At 45.9% G+C, this 26872-nt stretch overlaps 1 protein-coding gene across 4 annotated transcripts in view; it reads left to right on the top strand.

Moving 5' to 3' along the window:
- LOC144824723 (putative endonuclease 4) overlaps positions 1 to 26872 on the top strand; it is a 477583-nt gene that overhangs the window by 59483 nt on the left and 391228 nt on the right. For all 4 annotated transcript variants that reach the window (XM_078683747.1, XM_078683743.1, XM_078683751.1 and 1 more), the window contains exon 2: positions 16937 to 17095. In XM_078683747.1, the coding sequence (XP_078539873.1) occupies positions 16960 to 17095 (136 nt within the window). In that variant the 5' untranslated portion in view covers positions 16937 to 16959. The remainder of the gene's footprint in view (positions 1 to 16936; positions 17096 to 26872) is intronic.

The following is a 26872-nucleotide window of genomic DNA, read 5'->3' on the forward strand; positions in this document are numbered from 1 at the left end:
AAACAATTTTAAAAAGGAGCGCTCTCCCGGCTTTTCGCCTCAGGAGCAGCGTGTCATCAGCTGGAGACGCTAGTATTCAGCGTCTCTTTTATGCTGTGGGCGGTGGGCGTGGCCTCCAAAGGGGGCGTGGCCTATCAATCGGCCGAGGCGCTGGCAAGCGTTTTGCGCGCCGGTTTCTGGTCAGCGGAGGGTCCGCTTCTGAATAACAGAGGCTTGGGGTGAGTAGAGTTTGATTTAAAAGCACAATATCACACAGATAAACAATTTTAAAAAGGAGCGCTCTCCCGGCTTTTCGCCTCAGGAGCAGCGTGTCATCAGCTGGAGACGCTAGTATTCAGCGTCTCTTTTATGCTGTGGGCGGTGGGCGTGGCCTCCAAAGGGGGCGTGGCCTATCAATCGGCCGAGGCGCTGGCAAGCGTTTTGCGCGCCGGTTTCTGGTCAGCGGAGGGTCCGCTTCTGAATAACAGAGGCTTGGGGTGAGTAGAGTTTGATTTAAAAGCACAATATCACACAGATAAACAATTTTAAAAAGGAGCGCTCTCCCGGCTTTTCGCCTCAGGAGCAGCGTGTCATCAGCTGATGATGAAATGCCCAAAATAGATACCATAGTCCCAGCTGAAGCCTGGGTTAACCATTTTTCTCAGGAGCCAGGGATAGTAAATCGATCGCCGGCCACAGAAATTCCCTGTGATATAAGATCTGTCCAGGCCTTAAGCAATTCAATAGAGGTGAGTGAGGTTCTGTGAGCTCTAGAAAATAGTCACTCAGAGAATGCCCCGGGCCCGGATAGAATTCTTGACAAGTATTTACCAGATTTTAGGGCCCCTTTGATTACAAATGTTGTAAAAGCTGCAATAGTGGGCCCACTAGACCAGTCCTGGCAAGAAGCCATTATAGTGCCGATTTTCAAAAAGGGGGATAATACCCAACCTCACGGTTATCGCCCAATTTCCCTGTTCAATAGTTCAGTCAACGTCTTGGGCAGGGTAATTTTGGCCGAATTAGAACTTTGGGCTCTGGAACATCAGGCGCTCTCAATCTATCAATTTGGATTCGTACTAGGACTTGGAACCATGGAATAAACTCTAAACCTGGCATTTATTGTCCAAACGTACACCAAAGCTCAAAATGGCTGTGTTCATCTAGCCTTTATGGACTAACCTGTGCTTTTGACACCGTTAACTGTAGTCAACTATGGTAATTAATGTTACAAATTGGGATTGATGGAGCAGTTATCACCTTGCTCAGTAGGATTCATGAACACACCACAGCTTGAGTACGCTATAGTAGTAAGGGAGATTTGACCGAAGGATTCCCCTTTGACACAGGGGTAAGACAGGGCTGCGTCTTGGCCCCATTCCTTTTTTTACTATATATTAACAGGCTGGGAGACCAACTATGTAAGGTGGAAAAGGACACCCCAAGATGTAACATGTGCCAAATCCCCGCTCTCCTATATGCTGACGTCGCTGTCCTGATAGCCAGGACAGCAAATGGCGTACAAATACTGCTAGATTCATTCAATGTTTTTCTGAGCGATCTGGGGCTAAAAGTTAACTGTACAGAATCATGCATTATGAAATGTGTCGAAAAAAAGGCAAAATATGAATTTATTTATTGGGGGGAAAAATTGAGTAAGTCCTGCATTTTACTTATCTTGTGGTACCATTTGATGCTGATTTTAATTGGAAACGTTTTAAATATTAGAATTATGCAATTTCAGAAATCGATCTATGCTGTTTTTAGATTTGCTAAAAGACTGGGACATTAGACTGGTGCAACTAAAAATTTTACACCGCATCTATTACACCAGGACGCTACTCCACAAAATACATAGAGCACCCCATCCCTTTTGCTTGAGGGGTTGCGGGGAGGAGGGAACACTATTTCATACACTATGGGAATGCCCGCACATACAGGAATTCTGGAGGCAAATAATGCGCACAATCTCACAGACACTCAAGATTTCCATTTTACCAGAACCACGTAAGTGCCTCTTGAACATCTGGGACCCCAACGACCTAGATAGGTATGGGTTACTTTGGGCTACACTGGCCATGACAGTGGCTAAGCGTGATATTGCACAGAAGTGGGGGGCTCCGGACCTGCCCACTGCGAACAGATGGGCTAAAAACATGGATATCCTGATGGTCACGGAGAGAACGGTATATGTCCTTCGAGCTTCCCCCCGCAAATGGAACAAGGTATGGGCAGCATGGAATGTTTATAGGGGTGAGATTTGTGAACCCTTACCAGACGGAGACGACCTGGACTCTGAGGGGGAGGATGAGTAACGGATGGAGTTGGGGATGATTGCTTAAACGAACCAAATGCAGCAACGTATTAAAATAACTCACCTATGTGATGTCAAAGGGGCACGGAGACTTGCTGATGGGAGGGGGAGTGTGGAAACGTACTTAAAAGTGATGACTCAAGTTTGGGGGGGGGGGCTTTCTATTGAAGTTATAGGAGAGATGCACATGTTAGGTACCACATAGCGGAAGAAAATATACAAACTCTGATAACTAATGTATAGTTATACGGAAGAGCATATACCGATTTTCGACGGATAGACTGAGACACAAATGCATAATGGATAATGCAAACTACTACTTCAAGAACTGTATCAAACGAATACGATTATAACAGCTTGAACGTACCATAATAACTGTATACTATGACTTAATGTTAATAAAGATTTTCAAAAAAAAAAAGACTGGGCCATAAACCAACTAAGGAAATTTTGTGTATTTATAAGCGTAAAAGCCTTTCTGTGGTAACTTTTGGGGCCGGGGTGTGGGGTTATGTAAATTGTAAATCACTTCTCCCAGTGCCCCAGAGTTCCTCTGTTTCTTTTTGTCATGAGGAAGTTGGTCTGAGTTATTTGAAAGACTATATTGTGATTAGAGCTCTCGGTTTTATGGTATTTATTTTTAACATTTCCATCTGTATTTATCCATATTTGTTTTTGTCTTTTCATCTGTATTTATACACATTTATTTTAATCACAAGCAAATGAAGCCACTGCAGCTAGTATTTTTCCACATTTATTTAAATAGTCATGGACGCGCACTCAGTTGTTGTAACTTTTTTCGAAATTGGAGCCTTTGCTAGGTGCACTTTACTTATTGAGAGCAAATTTCTTCCCCGTACTCGAAGAAATGATGAATGAATTAGTGGTATTGATTAGGTCTCACCTGTGCAGCCGTCTGGCAAAAGTCAAAGCATTACTCCCTCCTTCACTTCCCGTGGGGGTGAATACTCACTGAGAGGTGGACCCAAGCTTTATGCTGATAGCTGTTGGGAGGCATGTCTGCCTCCATGCCCTGCCCCCATCAATATCCTTTCTCCTCCCATACAACCAAAAATACAAAAGGTTGCTGGGGCTGCAGCCAATGTCTTTGGGTGTTTTCACACCTCCTAATGGACGTTGGCTGCTTGCATTGCTCTAACAATTTAACTTATACCTGCTTCCGCTTCATTGCCGATCTCCTTTCTCTTTGGGCTTGATATAGTGGTTACAGTATAAAGCCGTCATGCTGGCACAACTGTAAAGCTTTGCTGGTTAGCATTAACTTTATTTGAAGAGGGGAGTGGTCTGTTTAAACAAGTGAGTAAGGCTCAATAAAAGGCACGTTTGGAGGGTACCACCTGTTTGTTTTTGAAGCTCAAGCTTGTGAAAAAGCGGCTGCTGCCTGTAGAAAGTGTCTGGCATGAGTACCACGGTGTGGGGTACCTTTTAACCAGATTAATCTCGGCCACCTTCAAAATGTGCAGGGAACTGGATGTGAACACTGGTACAACAAAATGCAAAAGTCACAGGACTGCAGCAGCCTTTAGTGGGCAAGAGTCACAGGCCTTTTAATGAGACACAACAGCACTTTTCAACAGCGTTTCTAGGATTTTAATGGTCTGTAAAATCACTTCATGGCAGAGAACACATACTTTGTGCCTAAATGCTGATGAACGTATATACTTTTAAAGGACCGTTTGAGTTTCCTGAATGTTTTACATAGCAATTTTGAATCTTAAGCCCTAAAAATGAAGCACTGAATATTGAAACCTCTCCTTCTGCAGACATTGTGCTCCAGCTGCACTTGTTCACCCCTCTCCAGAGGGGCAGTTTGATGGCAGCGGTTTCATATTTCTTTCCATAGCTCTTGTGCACCTCAGAGACGGATTTTCCAGAGGCAGCACAAGCATTTGTTTTGCCAGTATTTTTTAGTTTTATATATATATATATAAATACAAACAAAGAAAAAAACGTTTTCCGTCTGTATTTATATGTTAAAATCCGTTTAAACGGAAAACAGGGAGCCTCTATTGTGATACAACCACTGTTGCTTTGGTTAAAAACTTGGGAGAACCCAGAGGCCGCTCTCTGCAGAACAATACTGGCAGACTGAATGAAGCTGGATATTAGCTCAGACATACCTTGGTTAAGGTATGTCAAAACGAGTTTTTCCAAAATGGGTGTTACAGAATATTACACAAACCCTGAAACACTACAAAATGTATCGTCTGCCATTATAAAGTCTCTTTTTTACCAAAGTCATGTGCGAGCAGGCCCCATATGCAATGCGACTGGACAGCCATAGCTTCTCTGTCTACTATTAAGAGAACCTGCCCTGTATCTGCAAATGGACTTAAATGAAAGAAGGACATGTTTGTTGACGAGGCTGTGTTTAAAAACTGTACATTTCTTAGTTGCTTTCCTTATCCAAGGCTCGTAGTTTGCTTCACTCCCTGTCTGTGTGACAGTTGCTCTACTCAAAGCACTATACACTTTATTCTTTTCTTTAGAATTTACACCTCCCGAGTAAGCAATTTTTTCGCCCATTATTACTTGCCGCAGGGATTAGGAACTATAAACTGGCTATGTAGTTTCTATTCTCCCTAGGAACAGATGAGATTATATATTGTATTTTAAATTCTCTTTTTACTGTTTTTTAAGATTCATAGTAGATATTGATCCTTTTAAAATGTGTACATTTTGTGTATGTGGACTTGCTGTCTTTTAAATGAAATTATGTGTGTGCAATCTTTTATTGCTCTTCTAGAGTCGAAATAAAGTATTCTTGAATAGACATCTTGTAATTGACTTGATCTCCACTATATGTATTAAATGGCCAACCGCACTTGCAAAGCCTGGAGAATCGACTCTAGGGTTTTTAAGGGGGTATCCTGCTCAGGCAGAGCACCCTCACACTTAAAACCTAGGACCTTGCCTTCAGGATTGAAAGGCCTGCCTTAGGTGTGACTTTTATAGGTGTTAAGTGTAATGACCTCAGATATAACGGAACTTATATCTTTTGTGAGTGTGCAAGCACCAACTCACACAAGCTGCAATGGCAGGCCTGTAGTCACAGTTTGAGTGGTCTCTCATGGGTGGCACAATACATGCTGCAGCCCATGGGAAACCCCTGGTGTACCTATGCCCTGGGTACCTTAGTACCATATACTAGGGACTTAGAAGGGTACACCAGTAGCAAATCAGGAAGTACCAAAGTAATTACCATAGTCAAATTTAGGGAGAAAGCACAGTGACTGGGGTCCTGATTTGCAGGATCCCTGTCAGACTAGTCAGAAAATAGAGCAAAACCAGGCAAAAAGTGGGGGTAACCATGCTAGAAGGATCCTACCTTCCTACAATGATATTCTGAACAGGGGCAATGCACTTCGCCTACTGATTCACAGACCCTCTCTGGCCCAAGCTAAATCGGGTGATCTCATCTTGTTCAAATTCCAGAGACTCCCCGGAGACACCCATGGTGCATCAACCCTGGTTTGGCTGCACCAGGAATCACTCCATATGGCTCTGCTTAATGAATCAACTGAGTTGACTGACTCAGGGACAGACATCAAAGCTCCCTAACTAGAGAGATATCCACTGGTGTAACGAACATTGAGGGGGCCTCCCTGCACGGTACGCAGAGGGATCCCTCCAGGCTCATTCAGGAGCTCTCTGGCCAGAGTGTAGTGCCGAGGGGGCCTCCTGGAGCTTGGCTGCAGGGGCATGTGTTACGCCCCTGGAGATATCCACACGTCCTCAAAGACCCTTTCGCAAAAGAAGGGAGTATATTCCGTCTTGAGAGGAGCTGACAGTAACAATCGGAGCTTCAACCAACTCGCTGTGCCCAACTTTTCCAAAACTCTTAGAATAATATGCACTCCCAACCACAAGACAGTGCTTTACAGCAATATCAACATAAACACTGAAACCGGACACTGGGGTCTGCCGGACACTTGTCCCTTTCGACGGCATCCTCAATACTCCAAGCAAAAACCCTCAAGGCCCCCTTTTTAGGGAGGCAAGCACTAATTCAATTATTTCCTTCAATGACGCATGCATCAAAAACCTAACTACAGCTAACTCTGCTATTGAATACCTTCACAAGAGTGACATTCTTTACCAACAGGAGAACTGGGTGACCAAAGCAACATATATCACAGAATATTATGAATTCCACACTTCGTCCACCAAGCGTAACATCGTCGGGTGATGATCTGGAGATCTTTCCATCTTCTTCAAACACGCCCGAAAGGTAGAGGTAACAGCAATGTTCTCCAGCTCAAATGATTTACAGCACTCCTTATCAACACGCTAAAGAGTAAATATCAGCCACTTTGTCTACTGATAATCAACTGCTACGTCAACCAAGCTCAGTCACTTTGAAGCAGACAACTGTAATCACAGACCTCTTTGTGCAGTATTTCAATTAGCCAGCAGTGCCGCACTACAGCTACTTTAACTTGGAGAACCCACAGGGGATAAACACCACAAAGTTCTTCACATAATTAAATGGTCAGCAAATCGAGGCACAAATTGTCCGCTTGGATAGCAATAAAAGTGTCCACTTACATAACCCTTGGCATAGCTACCCTACTGGAACACTGGACAGACCTCCTCGCAGACCTTCAAAGAATCCTGAGGGGATGCCACATGACTCAGAGGCAGGGTCATGTCATCGTATATCAGTCCCTAATATCAAAGCCAAGGAGTTGCTTGCAAGCAAGAGGAGGCTTCGAAAGGCCTTGAAGGAAAAAGGAAGACAAGGCAAATGCCATCAAGTGCAGGCTCTTTCAGTCCTTAGAGCTGACCACAGACAGAGTCTGGCTGCACAGAACCAAGATGATCGAAGCAGAGTGGTTAAAAAATGTTTCCCTCCTCAAAGAGAAGAGCCAAACTCAGTTTTGGAAGTACATTAACAACCTCAATAATTTCAGATGCCAGGGATTAATGGGGATGTCCTACCCACCCTTGTTTGGTCTAGGCACATGTGGACCCATACCGGTGAATGATCAGAAATGCCGCTAGCTAAATGTTTGACTTTGTGGATCTGTGTGATTTGCGCGCAGGGTACTAAAATATAATCCAACCTGGACAAGCTGTGATGGGCCCCAGAATAAAAGGTGTGTTTTATTTTCTCAGGGAGATATGTACGCCAGGTATCCACCAAACCCAGGGCCTCAGGGAAGCCTGGCAACTGTCTTGTGGAGGGCCCCATATGTCGCGGGGGATGGCGGTCAAGTGTACCTGACACCACCGAATTTAAATCCCCCCCCCTTCTCCTCCAGTAGCAACAATCCATCCGGCGCTGACAATAGAACTGTGAATAAGTCTTGGAATGTAGTGGACTGGAGGCCAGGGGGTACATAGATCGAAAACAATGTTACAATATGCCCCTCCCACGTCCAGTGACACCAACATAGCGGCCCTTATCATCAGTCCAGGTAGAACTCACACTAATAGGAAACACATTATATCCACATAGCTTTGCATGAGTGCCCCATTAGGTGCGTCTCCTGGAGAAGGACAATGTCAGGGGCCTGTTTCCTAATATATATTGGAGTACTATACTACGTTTGACTGTATCGCCAAGCCTATTGACATTCCAACTCGGAATTCGGGCACTCTTATCCCACTTTATATGCATTAAAACGAAGTAAAAGCTCCATGGTCTTAGTTGTGTCACCTTCAGTGGTTGTCGATGAAAACACTATAATGAAAAACAACAAAATCAAATGCCTGATCCAACAACCCCCTCCCTGCTTCCCTGCACTCCGGGTCTTAAACTGCCCATGAATAACTAGCAGAGTGCCTGTCGCCCTAACTGTTACTAAAAGAAGAACCATGAGGGGGTAGCATGCCCCACCTCCCCAGCCCCATCAGTAGCAGCAATATGGTCCCACAGAGAGCAACCTGAACTATTGTGACTACAACAGTAACAAGAGTGTACCTATCCCCACCAGTCCCAGCAGGAATGTCCAAAATCTTAGTCTCAATTTTACCAAAGGGCCATCCAAGCCCGGCGGGGTGACTTCACACTGCTAGAATAGTTACTGTCTGTTCCGAGGGGAGGAATCCCTGCCACCATCCCGGTCCCAAACATGTTGACCTAACCGGTTCTCCAGCCAGTCCGATACCAACTCTGATTACTCGAAAAACCAGGCTCTTCCATCAGCCTCCACACAAAGTTTCACCAGGAACAGCATTGCGTATCTATATCCACCTTCTCGCAGTTTCTTCTTGACCTCTAGGAACGTCCGTCTCCTCTTCTCCACTCCTTGCGTGAAATCCAGGAAGAAGATTATTTCAGCGTTGTCATAGTAAAGTGGAGGGCCTCGTCGCACATTTTGAAGGATCACGTCCCTATCTCGGAAGTTGAGGACTCTCGCCAACATCGTTCGCAGGGGGCCCCAGGCTTCGGGCGACCACCCAGTACTCGATGCGCCTGTTCTACTACAAAGAATTTACTAATACCTTGAGGCGCAAGTGTTTCAGGATAAGGTCTTCCGCGAAAAGATCTGGGGTAAGTCCTTCCGCTTTCTCTGCACACCTAGGATTCGCACGTTATTGCGTCAAAGACATCCTTCATAATCGTCCAGCTTTAGTTCCATAGACTTGCGGGAGGATTGTAGTTCACCCACATCACGTTGCAGTTGAGTGACATCTCCCAGGAGGCTCGAGGTCATGATTTCCACTTGTTTGACCTTCTCGTTAATCTTGGAAAGATATGCGCGAATGAGATTTATATAGATTGAGAGACAGTCCTTTTTGTGTTCCATTGTCGTTTTGATACCAGATATGGCGTCCATGACATCTTTTAAGGTCAGTTCAGGGCTCTCTTCATCAGGATCAGCCGTGGTCTTGGAGAGTAGCAGCCGTGGAGTCTTCAGTATGAGCAAATGTAGTGATAAAACAGCCGCTTCTATCCCTGCCCCCCAAAGTACACCACCTCTGGGCGTCCAAATCACCGTGGCAGTCTCTCCCTCTGTCCCATGCCGATGTTGAGTTCAGTGCTGCTAATGCTCCCCCCGCCGTCCGCTGTCACTCGGCGGCGGAAGCGGGCCCGCTCTGGCTTAAGCACTGCTTGCCGTGTTCTCTCCGTGCGAGGCCAGGATTCAGGCCGGTCGCGGACGCACTCTCCAAGCACCTCAGCAGAACAGGCCGCCACTCCAGTCCACGGCTTCATCGCCCCTGCAGGCCGCAAGCAAACAGAGCCCGCAAATCTCGTTTCGCGCAGTCTGGAGCTCCGGGGGTCACAGGAAACAGAACCGCTTGACTTCTCGAGCGTTACCCTTCCCTAGGGGTCGGATCAATGTGACGGATAAACGAATTAGGGGAAAGGGTCGGTGGAGCTGCAAACTTTGGCGGCCATTGCGCTCAGCAGCTTGGCCACGCCCCTGAGTCTCGACATTCTTGGCCTCTTTCCCTGGAACCTGCGCCGACTCTGCACCTCCCCGAATTTCTGAAGGCTGGACCCACCCCCGCTCAACTGATTGAGTTCTATGAGGCCAGGCTCCTCATATTTGGGCATCCCAACCCTGTTGACATGCCTTCAGGGCCGCGGAGTTCAGAAGGGGCCCCATCTGGTTCCACGCAGGCAGCTCTGGCCCTGGCCCCTGGGATCTATTCCTCGATCCGGACCGATACCGGTCGTGCTAGCTCAACATTCCCCCGCACCGGCCTATATAGCTACCTCAACGTCCGGCACGGACACAGAGCCGATCAATGCCACTTACCTCCATGCAGGGGATACTGCTCACGAAAAATCTTCCAGATCCAGTCTGATGCATGGGGAAATTTAAAATGTAAGGAATCTGCAGCTAGATATAGGCTCTACCAGATAAGGCATTAGCAAAGGTAAGTAACTTGTTCTACAAAGCTGTTGCTCCTACAAGGGCGAGAACCTTTGGCTTTGCCAATGCTAGTTTTTTCATTGTTGAGCACTCCATGAAAGTGCATGTATTTTCAAGCTGTCTCTCTCATGCAGTAGTGGACAGTAATTTTAGCTAGAAGGGGGGCCACAAATGCACACATACACACTCACACCCAGGTTTTCACATGTGCGCACACCCCCGCCTCCATTCACAACACTCACTCAGAAATACACATAGATACATTAATTAATTAATAAATACACGCACGCACCAAACATAAAAAATCATAAAACTTTCCTTCACTATAGCTCTCTAGGAGGGAAGTGTTGGAGGTTCGAGGATGGTTGGGACTGCTGCTCTCCCTCAGCCAATGAGGGAAGAGAGCAGTCCCTCACTCATCACAAAGGGGGCAGTGAAACTGCTGACCTCACCCTACTCTGTGACGAGAGTCATTGATTAACACGCGGCCCTGGGCACCTCAAGGGCTTCAAACTGAAGCGCCCAGGTCCAAGGCTATCGGTGACACTTTCCCTTGTCACAAGGGGCAAGGCCTCAAGGCACTTTTGCAATGTTGAGAAGGTGACGCCATCAGGGCAGTGAAATTCTCAGCCTGCCCAAGTGCAGTTCAGGCACCCAGGCGCCTGCTCATTTAGCGCATGTCAAGCTCCAGGCTGCCTGATATGAACAAGAAGAGTGTCTCTCGGGCTATTCTTTGTTCAGCCTGACAGACACTGCTCTTGTCAGGAGGGAAATAGTTTGGGTCTTAGCCTCACTACCTGTACGGACAGGCCGCAGCTGCTCTTGTGTACTTCTCTTCCCTTGCTTTGGTGTCTGTCACCTGCTCTGTCTCTTTTGCACTCGCTTGTGGGCTTCCACCCATTGCCTCCCATTCCTACCCACTCCATGTTGCTTATGCATCCCTCCTACCCGCCCCAGTGTTGGTTACCCATCCCTCCTGCCCTCTCCTTGTTGCTATCGGGTCTAGTACGCACACCCTTCCCTGTGTTGCTCTGAGTTCGTCCCCCCATACTCCCCGGTGTTTCTTCTGCATTACCCCATCTTCCCCCGCATTACCCCATCTTCTCCTGTCATTTCCAGCCCCTATGTTGCATGAGTAGTGTGCATGCTTACCAAATGATACTAGTTACTGCATTATAGGATTATTCTTTTTTTTTTAACTGCAGCCACGCTCCACTGCATCCGGGATGCTGTGCAACATGGCTAAAACCCATTGGCAAAGCCAATACATCAGAAGAACGAGACGTATGGTGAGGGAGCGAAGAAGGCAGGACTGCATCAGCCACCCCACCTAACGATCTCCTAAGTTGCCCTTCTCATCTGGAAATCAAGCTTACCCCAAACATCCACAGGATTACCAACTCCGCTCTTGCGCGTCTCTAGGGGAAACCAACCTCTCTGCCACCAACATCCCTCCCTTCATCTGCTATAACCTTCACTACTCTGCTCCTCTGGCCTCTGAAACTACAACCAAGAGTCATGCTAAAAACCAAAACTGCCCTGCCCCTAACATGGCACGTACCCTAAAACATGACACTTACCCTAAAAAAAAAGAGGTCACCAAAATCCAGCATATCACCCAAACCGCCCTGCTAAGCCTACCCCCAGATATGCCTGACAGCAACCTGCACCAGCCAGAACTGCACCACCCACTGAGACGCCAGGAAGAGACCTAGGGCCTGATTTAGATCTTGGCGGAGGGGAATACTGCGTCACAAACGTGACGGAGATCCTGTCATGACGATCCCATATATCCTATGTAGATCGTAATACGGCGTAAATCCGTCACGTTTGTGACTGAGTATTCCACCCGCCGAGATCTAAATGAGGCCTTAAATTCCGCCTTCCTCGTGTTTGCGGCTGCCCGAGGCCACCCGGTAGCCATCAGGATGGCGGGCCCGTAGTCTCAGAGGGCCTCCCCCGCCCCCCCTCACCTTTGGTCATCCACTCCTCCCCGGGTAGGGGAGTCCCGGTAGGAGGGTGGGCGGGCCAGTGACGCACGTCCGGGGTGGTAGGCAGGGCGAGGGGTATATAACCTCCCCTCACCATTTTAGAAGCCTCTGTGCCGCTCCGGACGTCGCGCGTAGGGCTTCAGGAACACTCTTTTACCTCCCTACCTCTTACCCTGAGTGTCAGCCGGGGGGGGGGGGGCTGTGGGAGCTTTTAATGTGTTCTTTTTCGTTGCAGGCGGAGTTACAGGGCGATCCGGAAGCAGAGAGGTGCAGCACTGTACTTCAGCGGGCACATAGGGGTGCCAGAGCCTAAACCTGGAACCTCATGGGAGGTCCGGGAACCCTTGTTGGTGCCCCAGTAGTCCTTCGGGCGGTTGTGTGTCTGTGCAACCGGGGGTTTGCCTAGATACGCCCCGCGAGGGGCGTGAGTAGAGTGATTACCATAATGGCGCAGCAGATGGGTGGTTCGCCATGGTGCTGCTTGGCTCATCAGGCGGGCAGGTGGCGAGAATGCGGCCTGCCCTTGGATCGCCCGTAAGATAACCCACCGTGATTACATAACGTTGTATGTAATAAACCTGCAGCAACTTTTCCCAATCTAACACTGGTGTCTTGTGTGTTATTTGCGGGATGTTTGGGTATGTTCCGGGGCGGGGGGTGCTGTTGACCTGATGGGACTATTGCAGCAGGCTTGGTGTCACCATTCATGTGACCTAGTGGATTCAAATAATGTTGCATCTCTTATCCTCCCAGTTGTGTGCGTCATGCCTCTGGATCTACCGCCTTTATAATGCACGTAGTTTAATTGTAGACATCTCTGTTATAATAGCGAAATAGCAAAACATGGCAGGAGATTTTGTGAGAAAAACACCCTAATATAAACTACTTTTATATTTGGGCCCAAACTAAGGTGACATTGTGGGCAACAGATCGATGGGTTGGAATGCTGCCTCAAGCAAGTTGCTAGTGGTTAGACAAATTGCATGCATTCCTCCTGTCAACGTTTGCGTGTTGAATAGAGATTAAAACATTTTATACTAGATATTTGTCATGACTTGTCCCGCCAGACGTTTTAGAAAATTGGTAGTTAGTTGTGATTTTTATGTGCATTTCATGTATTTTCTGTTCAGGCTCTGTTTACCAGTATACCGTAACTTTACATTACATGAGTTAATGTTTACTCTTGCTGTCCTGGGTAAAAGGTTTATAGCCCAGGCACTATAACACTTAGAATTATGAATCTGATGAATCTCATCTGTCCGCCCTTGCATTAGCTGGTGAATCTAAGACCCAGCATTCTTCAAAGTATATATATTTCTACATGCTTGGCAATCCAAATACCTGAATAATAAACTATAGCTTTGAAGATGATGCCTGCAAAAGAATACGTAGAACCAAAATCATGTATCTACAATCTCTCCATACCCAGATTTGCAAAATAACTGTGTGCACCGGTAATCGCAAATATAAATAGTAGCACTTTGTGAATGTATCTGCCAGTAGCTCATTAAGAATAGTTCCTTTACAATTTAAACCTGTGAAATGTTTACATGTGATTGACCAATTACTTGGTTGGTGATTGTGTTTCCGAATGATTCTTCTGTAAGTCGAAGGGACCGTGTAATAAGACTCCTGGGGGTGTGGCAATTCTCTGTAGTGGATAACAAAGTTCTTGCAAAATGAACGGAAAATACATATACCAGGCTTCTAACAGAAGCCATGGGTCGAAATAAGAAAAATAATAGAAAAACATTACAGAGATTTCTGAAATGGATGCGGTTAAAAGGTGCAGCAGTTGTTATACCAACCTCATTTTCTGCTTAGGGTTACAACACGGTCTCTTCTTTAGGTGAAGCTGGTACTCCACGTCAGTAAATACATTAACTTCGTGTTTTCTGTTTCAAGTTCTACAATCCAGCTATTACTTTCTGTTTCTAACCTTTTATAAACATTGTTAAATACTCAATTTCTCTAACCCCAATAGTTTCTGTTCTTCCACCATCGCAGCCTCACTCTTTCCCTATATTTCTACTTCTGCTGGGGAAAATTAAAGTCGTAGGGAGAGGATCATTTGCTCTCTCATTGTTGACACTGTGGAATCAGTGGACAGTTTACTCCATTTGTGGGGCTCCATTCTGTCTAGCTAGTACCTTTTGAACAGTGCACCAAATTCTAACTCTCCGACATACATATTCCTTTCAGTGTGTTTCCTTGTCCTATCTCCCTTTCCCCCATTATTGCCCCTTTTCCATTCCTCCCTACCTTGTCACATTCCACATTGCCAGGGGCATTACTGCACTAGGAGTTCTTCAGTCTGTTCCTTTCAGAATCGGAAAGTGCAGCAGTCACCCAGCTCCATTTTTTTTGCTTCTGCTGGCTGCTCAGTAAGTTTGACTCTGGCATGAGCTCCGTCACTATTCATTAGCATGCGATCATGTCTACTTGTAGATCCTTCTCAGTAGACTTGGGCTTTGGTGGTAGAATGAACAAAGTTGTTTGATGAATCTCCAGACCCCCCCTAAACTTCATGTATGCAAGCCTACTCACCAAAGACCTATACAAATAATCAACATACCATAACTGAAAAATAGCTCAAGTCGGCTTTGAACTGACATTTCAAGATTATTTCTTTACTTTAAAGCATTACTGATTTTTTCTCACTTGCCACTTCTCTTGGTCTCTCAGGTTGGGTCTTCGAATGCCTCTCTGCATGTCTTTTTCGCTGGAGCTCTCTTTTCGTGTTTCTTTCTGACTTTCTGTAGCTCTCTCTCTTCCACTGGGCTTCTCACTTGGTCTTTCATCCACGGTAAACATTGTTTACCACGAAACAGGAACGCCGCACACCATTACAACGTGGTCGTTACAACAACCGCGTTGTTACAACGCATACCATTACTCCTCAAGTCAGAACAACAACTCCTATGCAGAGCAGCAGGATGAACAATAATTGTTTAATTTGGAGGCGAAATTGAGAAGGAATATGTAATATGCATGAAACAGTCCTCTACTACCATGTATCCTCTTATCACATAAGGACACGGCATCCCTACAATTCTGGCTTATTTGCAATTGATTTTGGCAGGTCTTTCAAGCGTCTTCAAGAGTTTTTTCCCACTAATAAGAAATTTGGCCAGCCTATCAGAAGAAAACGCATATTGCCAGGTGGTTGCCATATCCACTACCAAAAGCCAGCTGAGAGCTGCCTGGTTCTCTTGCTGGGGCTAAGGGCCCACCGTGCCCACTGCCAAAAGTCATTTCAGAGCTTCATGGTTTTCTGGATGTGGGCTTAGAACCCAGGATGCCTTCCAATGGACTTGCCACCTCCTAAGGCAATGCCGTTCCAGGTGCATGCCACTTAGAATGGGTTTAAAGTGGCCATGGAAACGCTTTTTAATGTGATAGTTTGAAGGCTTTCTATAACCACGAAGGAGATGTTGGCTGAGAGACAGGGTGAGCAGTAACAAGGGATGTCGCGTAATATGCCATGATTTGCTGTTGTAACATCATCACGTGCCCTATCTACTTGGTGTTGCATTTGAAGGGGTCCAAACTGGGGTGGCATAGTGAGCAAAAGAACAATGGATTAAACCCAGATCTCTGGACTGGGGGTGAGTGATTGAAAGGTTTCAGCACGCCGTCCATCATCTTGTTGTGTTTTCTACTTGGTGTCAGCCTCATGAAGAATGCCTAGTGCTCATGGGAAACGTAGTTACAATGAAGATGTTTAGATTGTGACTTTGCTTAAATAAAGCATCGTTAATGTCTAACAGTGAGTTTGTGTTCAAAAACAATAATTATTTTCTGCCATTTTTTAACATGCATCTTAGATATAAGGGAGCCTCCAGATAACTTTGTATAAAGTAAAACAGTCAACTTGAAAGGACACGGTGGACAAAATTGGTGTAGAATGTGACGTTTAGAAAAATATTGAATTGTAGGGGAACATAATCACCTAAAGCATTTTTTAAAAAGCTGTGGCATACAGGAGCACATGTTTTACAGATGTATTAAGTGATAGTGTTTACAGTTGTAATAACTGTCATGAAAATGTAGTGTTCTTGAATGAGATTTACAAATAAACTACATTTTTACTTGAAGTAGTCTAGAAGTTTTTAATTTTCTGAAGCCACATCTTTCCATGTAATTCAGGTTTGAATATATAGGTGAATGACTAATTATTCTGGCTGAATATCAGCATGTTTCATTCCTTGCTAGTGAGTTGGCCTCAGGCTTTCTCAAGGCTTTGTTCAATCAATGCTCCCGGCACATAGTATAGTCAAAAGTAATGGGTTTCTGGAGTTGGGATGGGGTCAGTCTCGTCGTATTAGTACAGCCTGCAGTCCTGTCTCATCTCTAAAATATCCTTCATTCCCACGTTTCTCCTCAGCCTTTCCTCGCTCGCCTCCTGGTTGTACCCTCAGCTTTGTCCTCACATGAAATGCCCTTTCTTGTCACCATCCTGATGCTACATGGGGATATCGTTAGCAATGGCATATTCCAATGATACGTTTTAGGTTCAGTGGACTGAAACTCTTTTTTGGAACAAACGTGATATTTTATTACTCTTTGAGTGCTCGGAAAGGGACTTTTTTGCTGTTTGTGTTCTCTTCTTTGAAGAGACTATTTGGAGTGGAATTGGTAACCGACCCTTCCTTCCTAGTAGCACCTACATTACTTTTCCTGTATCAATTATCCCAACTGCAGAGCTCTCTGTATGTTAGTTTGTATTCCTGGTTACAATATTCTATTAATAAAATGGGTCCATTTAGAGATAGTAAGCATTGTCATTTTTTTTTCTGCAGGAGGGTAGATAAGGGTGAGGAAAATGACTAAAGAGGAAGCCACCAAATGTGAAACCAAGGGACGAGGAAGACAGAGAACACAGAAGAAAGCCCCTCCAAAGAGAGGGCCCACCCTGCAAATTGACACATCATTTGGAAACCCATCCCCATCACCTGTTGGTAAGGCGGGAACATCTGTTCATGATCTGAAGGTGTGGGATAAGGGGCTGGAGGCTAGTGATATCAGTGCCTGAATATTATTTTTTTTTTTTTAAACCTTTATTGGTATAGACAGGATATACAGATCTGGGCCTACAACCAAACCGGCCGGCCATAATATGTGAAAACAATCAAGAAGTCCAGAATGAAATTACAAAATAAATCATAGAGAAACATAAGCAACACAATCTCAAAAAGGGGGGGGAGGAGAAAGGATCCATACGGCCATCAAACAGGAGCAAAGAAGGTTATTTTTTATAATAGGGCGATAAGGAGTATGACAGGCTCAGCGACAATATAGAAGAATCCGGATTCCCAAATCAAACCATCGGTAACAGAAAGGCTAAAGGGGCAGTCATGCAGGAATGTCAGCACTGTATATATCATTATAAAAACAGGGCCGTGAACACAAGTCGGTATACAGTTAAGAACAACATTGCATCCCCACCACCCAGTAGCACATCGGAAACAGAACAAAGGGGCCGGAATGGCGACAACACCAAGACTAACCCGTCATACAAACCTTGGGAGAGAAGGAAAAAGGGGAGGGGGGGGGGAGGGGAAAAAGGAAAGAAGAGAGGGAAAGGAAAACACAGACTGAAAGAGAAGAATGCCGCGCCTAAACAAGCGCCCCGTAGCAAGGAACACATAAAAGAGCGATCATATCAACAACGAGGAGGGCATGGGAGTCGCAATGGAAAGCAGCAGAACTACAAAAAGAAGAACAGCGACATTACAGACCCCACCCCAATCATACCACGGAAGGCAAGGACAGACGCAGCACTCCAATAAAGAGATACAAAAGGGCCATTGAACTAAGGAAAATAAAACATCAAATAAGACCCAACCCACCCATCCCACCCAGCACCCCTGCAGAAGGCTACGGCCTACCCTCCAAACAGCGCGCCTGTCGCCCTAAACCAGAACCCGAAATATAGTAGAGACAAGAGAAAAGAGAATATAGAGACAAAAAAGGAAATGAAAACAAAAGAAAGAAACGGGAGGGAGGAGCAAAAGGACAAAAACAAATACGGTCGGCCACAGCCCTCCACCCAACCATACAATCGCATTGCATGCGGACCAGAACGACACAATCTCGAGCGCCAAAAAAAAGATAGGGGGGTCTCCCACAGCACTAAAATTATGAGCAACTGCGCCACAGAGCTGTACATCAAGAAACCACCGGGAGCCGTGTATCTCACCCCAGTCCCTTCCTAACCACAGTTACCACCCACCACAGGACAATGTGAGGTGAACCACCCGATGCAGGACAAGCATACAATTTAAAGAGAATACGAGCAAAACAAAGGCCAGGGAGGGCAAGCAATAAGCAAGTGGGCAAAAGTCCAAAGAGGCAGTTCAAATGTCTCAGCATTAGCAACAAGGGCAATAATAGACAGGAGTTCAGTCTCGCCGTTGGGGAAAGCGGGGGTTTCCCTGCAAAATAGAAACACGACCTCGTCAAGGCAAAAACAGGCAGCGGTCCACCATTGGTCTCAGGCACCCGGGGAGGATCGGATCCCCGCACGACATCCAGGTCCCCAAACTCCAAACATCGAAGAGCAGGAGCTTCCAAATCCACCGGCCAGCAAACCCGTCGAGGGATAGCGACTGTAACCCTCGTAGCGACCGGGGGAGGCGAGGCGGCGGCTACACTGAGACAAGAGGGGACCATGAAGGAGCATTCATCCAAGATGGCGGTGGAACAAATCGAGTCTCCCAGAGCACCGGGAGCCAGGGTCGCGCGTAAGGACCGTAGGGCATCAAGAACGTCTCCAATCGTAGGCTCACGCACACACGTCCAGGCCCCCGTGCAGTCCAGCAACCCAGGCCCGTCATCACGAGGAGACCCACAGCACAGGTCGTCGGTAGCCATTTTGTGAATTCAGCCTCCGCACCTCCCTCCGCGACCCTCGGAACAGTTCACAAATGCGGGCCTTTACAGATTTCCGGGGGTCCCAGCAATGGCAGCCTCGGTGAAAAAAGGAGATTCGCCCAAGGCGGAGGGGGCCGTCTGCAATATCGCTGGCGCTCCTCCCAAACAGAGTCCGAGGATGAGGGTCCAGGGTCAATGGACGGAGCAGCGGCGGGGGGACCCCCTCACACGATCAGTCCATGGAGCACCGCGCCCCGCACCAGCCTCACAGGCCGTCAAGGCGGGCCCGGATCGGGGTCACCGGGATGTTCTCACAACGGCTCTCACCAGTGGCGCATTCTCTCGGCCGGGGCCGACGGCCACCACAACGCCAAGCCGGATCCGATAGGCGAAGCCCCGGTCTCAACACCACGAAGGCCCAGGTACCGTCGGGGGGCACAACTTCGGAACCGTAGCACGCCGGAGTCTCCAGACCAAACGGTGAGTAAGAGCAAAGCGTTGCGCAGCTATTTCTTCGGAACTGTGTCGTCTCTGGGCAGGATATACAACAGGATCCAGTGCCTGAATATTGATACTAACTGTATCTGTATATTTTATGTTTTATCTCAAGCTTCTCTGACCTCAATTGTTTTTTTGCATGCTTTTGGTGGAACACCATTTAAAAAAATGAATAATGTAGACTGTGGCTCAAGACTTCCAGCATGCTGTGTGTTGCTTTAGATAGCAGTCCATCTTGAAAGACCAGAGTTATCCAGAGGCCACCTTTTCACTTTATTTTCTTTAACATTCCAGTCTTTACTTGCTGTTACCATTTGGTAGTGTTTTCCCATCCCAGATTTTACTCCTGCATTCACTAGTGTGGAACGCCTGCACTTCCAGGCAGATTCTGAAAATGCTTCCAAAAAAGAGCTCTGACCATTAAGAAGTTTCATAAATAACCCAGTGTGGCCTTTTCTTCACATGCTCCTGCCTTTCCCCCCTCCGGTGCATCTCTACAGTTGCCCACCCAGTTCCTGCTCCCTCTTATCTTGGAGGACCCAAAGGTATGTTTCTTCATGATACTACCCCTTTCTTGAATAGTGAGATCTCTAATTATCTTCCCAGGTCTGATAAGGCGCCTCTCTCTAATACGTGCCAAATACAAGGGGCTTCAAGCAAACTGATGTTTTAGACCTAGCCATTCACTAGGTGCAGATCATAGAAGCTAAGCAGCATATAGCTCGCATTTATTGCCTGGGAATTTACAATGGGGTGAATTTCTGTGTATACTCTGCTGGAATTGGCCAGGGTCTCTGCGGAACTGACCTTACTTTAAGTTTAAAAAGTGATCTGTGGTGAACTTGAACTTTAACTCAGTTACAAGGTGCAGACCTAGGTAACAACAAATTATTACGAACTGCGGAATTCTAGTTTCCAAAGCCTATTGGTGCGAGTGTGATGGTTTCTGACCCAAGCCCCCCCCCCACCTTCGCTGCATGACTTGACTTTTGAAACCTGAAGTATTAAATGACATTCACTCTAGATAAAGCTCCCACTGTATTGCAGAGGGCCACTTCTGTTGCAAGACCAGGCATTCGGGATTTATGCATTCTGAGGTCGATAAACTTTAGTTGAATTTACTTCACTTCATTCATCTTTATTTCGGCTTAAATTGCCATAAAAGGATCACAAAACAATTACATATAAAAACACATTCGAGTCACAATTATCATTTCATAAAAACAACTAACACTATTATAATCTGGTAAAATCGATACAATTAAAAGCGTGATTAAAACAGAACATCGAAAAAGTGGTAGGTGGTGCACAGCAATGGTTAGATAAATTCAAAGTTCAGTTAAACGATGTAGTGGGTGCACTGGTGGGTAGTGTCTCCTACTGAAACACTAGAGAAAATGACGAAGTTGTGTATGCATAAAGATATGCAGATACATCCCCACTTATGGCACACCAGTTGGACAAAAGATGCCTTTCAATGGTTGATCATTCAAAATGTGGAAATTTATTGAAACAACATATTTTTTCATCAGAAGGTCGATATTTCATTCATATCAATCCAATGTTATTGAGTATTTCCAAAATGAGGAACATTCAAGGTGCATAACTCCGATGCATTTCGGGCGGTGCCCTTTCTCAAGGAGTACTAGGAAGAAGACAGAAATGTGTAAGAATTGGAGGGTGAGGGACGCGATAATTAACTAAATGATTTAAGGTGCCTATCAATGAGTGGGGACATTTGGGCTTTGTTAAAAAACGGGGGGGCGAGTGAAAGGTGGTGCCAGCTAGTGAGTAAAAAACGGAGTGTGAACTTAGCGATATCAGGGCGTGAGTGACGGGCATTAAAACGTGAAGGACTTTAAAACGTGAAGGAATGGCAAATAACTTACTTGAGATTCGATGTAACGCGGAGCGTTACTGACAGGTTCTGAAAAGGGTGAAAACGCTAAACGCGAGTGATCCGGATGTGAGAAAATTAACCTGAAGACGTGAAAAAGAAAGCGGACTGGAAGACGGACTAAGATGGAAAGAGGGTTAGAGTCATGGGTCGTGGCGCCATCTTAGAGTGGGGAGAATGTGAAGGAGACGAGTGAAGAAAATAGGATCTGGTAGAGGATGTAGGATTTGGTAGAGGATGTAGGATTTAAGTGATTAAGTGAAACATAGGCAATAAAGAGACAATGTAAAGCAATCTGACATATTACAGGTAACAACTATATTCAAAGCGGTCATTAAGGCCAAAAGGCTTCTGGGTCTGTAGGCGGAACATCCATTCGAGTTCTCTTTTTAATAGGAGTTTGTTGTTGTCAGTTCCTTCTTTTTTATTGACGATTTCGAGAATGATGAACTGCAATTGGGCGATGGTATGGCGGGCTTCCAGAAAATGTGTGGCTATGTTGGATTTTGCATTTTTGAGTCGAATGTTGGATTTATGTTCATTCAAGCGTGTCTTGATTTTTCTTTCTGTTTTACCAACATACAATTTGCCGCAGGGACATTTCAGGGCATATATTAGATTACAAGAGTCACATGTCCCATTGACTTGTAGTTTGATGGCGTTGCCTTTCATGGGGTGGCGGATGATATTGCCTTTTATGACACAGTTACAGTGGCTGCAGTTGAGGCAAGGCTGGGTACCTTTGTAGTTTTGAACTATGCAGGTTGGTTTAGATAATATTTCTTTAATGTTTTTACTTCTTGTGTGCGCAAACAAGGGTAAAGGTTTAAACATGTCACCAAAGTCTGGTTCAACTTGAAGGATGGGCCAGTGTTTAAGAATGATTCTTTTGTAGATGTTACTGGCTGTTGAATACTTTGATACCAAAACCATTCGTTGTTGTTCTTTGATGGGTTGTTTAGTGAGAGCCTCTTGTCGTGTTATTTGTGCCACACGAGTTTGTGCCTCAGATAGAACTTGTGTAGGGTATCCTCTGTCCAAGAATCGGTTATGCATTTCTTGCATGCGTGTTTTCTCAAATAGAGATTCCTTAAATTTAATTCTTCGCAAATGTGCGAATTCTTAAATAGCGATTTTAGCATTTGGGATGATGAATCCCAAATGCAAAAATTGCACTCGCAAAAGGTAAGATTCTGAGAATCTTGCCCTTTGCGAGTGCAATTTAGCTTGATGAATCAGGCGGTAGGTCTCTCATTTGCGAGATTTTGAGCTATTGGCATTGTAAATGACAATGCCTTTCATTTATATGTTTTAAAAAACCTGCAATTATAAAAGGCATTGTTATTTACAAACCCAATAGGTCAAAGTTTCAAAAATGTGATAAAAAGGTGTTTTGGAATGTGTTAAAACAGTTCCTTCATGTTATTACTAATTACCGCATGTCACACAAAATTGGGAGGTAAAACAGCAGGAGGTGGTATGTTTTTCGGGAGGGAAGTATTACTTTTTAAACCTCTCACCCCTAATTATCGCATGCCACACATAAAATTGGGAGGTAAAACATCAGGAGGTGGTATGGTTTTTCGGGAGGGTAGTATTACATTTTGAAACTCGCACCCTTAAGTACCGCATGCCACACTTAAAATTGGGAGGTAAAACAGCAGGACGTGGTATGGTTTATCAGGAGGGAAGTATTACTTTTTGAAACTAGCACAGGACACGGCATGAGCCCTATCGTGCTTGGAAATACATTAATTTAGTGGCAAAATGTGTCCTTTATTGGGAACTGCGAGTCTTACATGAATGTGAAGAGTGTCAATTATGCAAAATAACAGTGCTGTATTCTATCTTTACAATTGAATTCTCTCTGATATTCATCAATGGGAGAGTTTCTATGCTCTTGTGCAAGATCTTGTAACAGAAACACCGTTTTGTAAAATTTCCATGTTTTAAGGTCAACCTACATTAACAGAAATCATGGGCAAATAGCAAAATTAATGGATTTATTTTTTAACAATTGGCAAGGAAAGTAGATTTGATTGAAAACACCACTCCGGAAACACTGTACTTGGAGTAAAAGAAACAAGAATATTAACTGCTAGCAACTTTGTGTAGCTACAGTTCAAAGTTTGGCACATGACCCTTTGTGCATTTGGTAAATAATCATTTACTGGCAAATTGTGTCCTTTTATGAGAACTGTGAGTCTTACATGACTGGTATGCTGAGCAAAACAAATCACATATGACAGGAAAGTTGCATGTACTTTGACGTGTATCACGCAAGAAAACGAACCCCTGAATTAGAGATGCGTCCACATAACTCACTGCTGATCCTTCACAGTAATGCTCAGTAACTCTCAAAACCGCAATCAGGTCTACTCCAGCATGCTTCACACCAGGCCTCACACAGTTATGTGGAGCATCATTGACGAAAGACGGCATCGATATAGTGTCTGCTTTAGCATGTACCCACTCTGATTAGCACAGATGTGCAGAGCAACATTGATCACACACAGCAGATGTGACGTGGAAAAAAACGTCAATGGATCGACCACATACCTGCTTCTCGACTGCTTTCTTGACATTATGAATAACTACAGTAAAAGTCAGCCGATGTTGCACACCTCATTCATGCCTCCAATTTGTAATCTGAGACTGCAAACATCCCGGCTGTGCTTAAATTGCAATGCATTGTGCTCCTTTCAATGCGCACGCACTTCAAACGTTTTCCCCAGGCTGCAAGCACGCGGCAACAAAATTACGTTTCTAGAACCAAATAAATAATTTTAAATATAGTAAACGATATGGGGGAGTCTACTTCTTTCCCGATAATGGAGCCATGTTCGCGCCACTTCAATTCTCTCTCCAGGCCGCAGAGATGGACCTGAGCCCTTCGAAACTCAAGGGGCACTCTACCGCGGCAGCACTGGAAGGCGCGTCAGACTAGGAAGGGAGTCGCAATGCTCCTGAGCAACACAGGGAGAGGAAGGCACCGAAACGTGCTCATTCAGCATTTGCAGACTGAGTGAAAAATATCATTATTTTTCTGTACAAGCGCCTCATTTCGCCCTTTCATTTTAAATAACGTCCACGCCCATTTCTTTGACGACCTGCCGCTATAGACAGTGGCGCTGCTGCCATTATGTTAAAGCACCGAACGGGGTGCTTGTAAAACCAGAAACACGGAACCGAAACCGAAAACAGCCCGGGCTGAGTGAGAGGGCGTGGGCTGCCCGCGCATGCGCGCTCCGAGCCCCGGCGCCAAAGCGGAGTGCGGCATCTGAAGTCCCGGGTCCCAGGAGGGGGCCCGGGTGAAGACCAGCGCTGCGAAGGAGACACGGAACACGCTGAAAGAGCCCGGTGAGTGGAGGGAGAGGGGGGGATGTGTGTGTGTGTGTGCGTGCGTCTGTCTGTCTGTCTGTGTGTTGTGTGTGTGCGTCTGTCTGTGTGTGTTGTGTGTGCCTGCCTGCGTGTGCATGTGTTGTGAACAGCCTGCCGGAATCGGAGCTCGTGTTCACGCGCGCGACCTGATCCGATTCCGGCAGGCTGCGTGCGCGTGCCAGTCTCTTGTCCAAGTCCTTTTACTCCTTGAAAGCTGACAAGGTCGCAATAGGCTCGCTTTGCGACCAGGGGCTTCTCCCCTGCAATCGCAGCGAGACCTAAAAAAAGGACATGGAGATCATCCTCCTTGGAATTGCCCTCGCACATAGTGCAAATTCCATCTGTCGTTGTTTCCCCATCAGCCCTTTTTCTTGCCCAGCGTGCCATGGTTGATTTGGTCATAAGGTTACCGTATCTTAGTTTCATATAGAGGGTTTTTGCAAGTGGGGGCTCAATTTCGTCAAGGAAGGTCTCAAAAAGAGGCTCCTCCTTGAAATTTAAAAATGTATTTACTAAGGTCCCCCCGTTGTTCCCGTTAGTTATTTGGTTATACATGAAACCCCAAAAAGCCCTTTTCACAATTAATTTTGAATTTGGCGGTAACCCTTCCGGGTTTTCCCAGAATTTCATTAATCCTATTTTAGTAAACCACAATCTAACATGTTTTAGCCATAGATTGGTATTCGATGTGTCCAAACACAGTATCTCTTTTAGCCCATTCCTATAGTCAAGCAGTTCAGGTGTCTGCCATAGTCTGCCATAGTTGAATTCCTCAAGCTTATATGCCAAATCTCTTCATCCAGAGATCTACCTTGTCTCCATTCCGGGGTAAGAAATGAGTACATTGATCCTGTGTATGTTAGATGTGGTATAGCAACACACCAAAAGGCCAGTATCCTCCTTGATCTTTCCAGAGGTAGATCACTATTGAGTTGAAAACAAGATTTCTTACAAGCTAATAGTACCCAAATCGTTATCAGTGCTTGCCTCATTCTTCTCTTCCCCAAGGTGGCTAAAGAAAAAAAGCATTGGCAGAGCCAATAGGTTTCGCCTATGCGAGCCATGTTAGCTTTGTCGGGTTCATAGGGGTGAATTTACGTAGACGACCGTGGAAGACATGGGAAGAAAGGCCTCTGGAGAAGTCTCTGAAAATGTCCGGTGTAATCCAAGGTTGGATTCTTGAAGAGGAGAACCTGCAGGCAGAGGGAACAGAGTCTATGCCACTCAGAGGTGACCAGTAGACACAAAAGCACGATACCCATCCCCTTGGCAGGGAGCTCAGGAGAGTTGATGAGGACTTTGTCGCTACAGCTTTGGGGACCAGGTGATGCTGAGGAAGACTGTGAGCTGTACACAAGCTTTCCTACGTAAGATGTCTGTGTCTAGGTGGTCGGTGTCCGGCAGGAGCACCAACAAGCCTTGGTGCCGCAACTGACATGGAAGATGACAAGATGCAATCGTTGGGACCAGCAAGGTGCAAGGGACTCACCAAGTGTAGGAGAGTCAGAGCAGGCCCCGAGCAAGCAGGGGGGGCCACCAAAGCAGGAGAAGACCCTCCGAGGACCCACAGGCTGAAGGCACAGGAGTTGCAAGAGGACCTCAGGCAGCTCACCAAGATGGAGGCCCAAGGTGCAAGGGATGCAGTGAGGGTGTTGATCTTTGAGGGATACGGTGCTGGAGCCTCTTGCAGCCGAAAATCTCTGGATTTCAGAGCCAACAAGCCTTGGCAACAGAAAGTCGTCGCGGTGCACAGGGGTTGGGTCCGAGCGGCTCTGACAAGGGATACTATCCTCCAAATTGCAGGGAAGACAGGTCAGGCCTCTGGAAAGCTGGAGAACCACCACCTGTGTTGCTGGGCCTCAGAAAGTCCGTAGGATGACAGGAACAGCAGGTCTTCTGGAGAACCTGAGCGAAACACAGACACAGACGAGGCAAGAGACTTGAAGAATACCAAGACCAGGAGCAGCAGGAGTCTTCCTTGATGCCGTCTCAGTTCTAGTTGAAGTCCCAAGAGTCCAGACTTTTGAAAAGTGTCTTGGTTTCAGAGGTGAGTCTTGTTCCATGACGAGTCTGATGACCCACCAAC

The sequence above is a fragment of the Lissotriton helveticus genome, chromosome 1_1 (genome assembly GCF_964261635.1).
Source record: "Lissotriton helveticus chromosome 1_1, aLisHel1.1, whole genome shotgun sequence".
Lineage (NCBI taxonomy): Eukaryota > Metazoa > Chordata > Amphibia > Caudata > Salamandridae > Lissotriton > Lissotriton helveticus.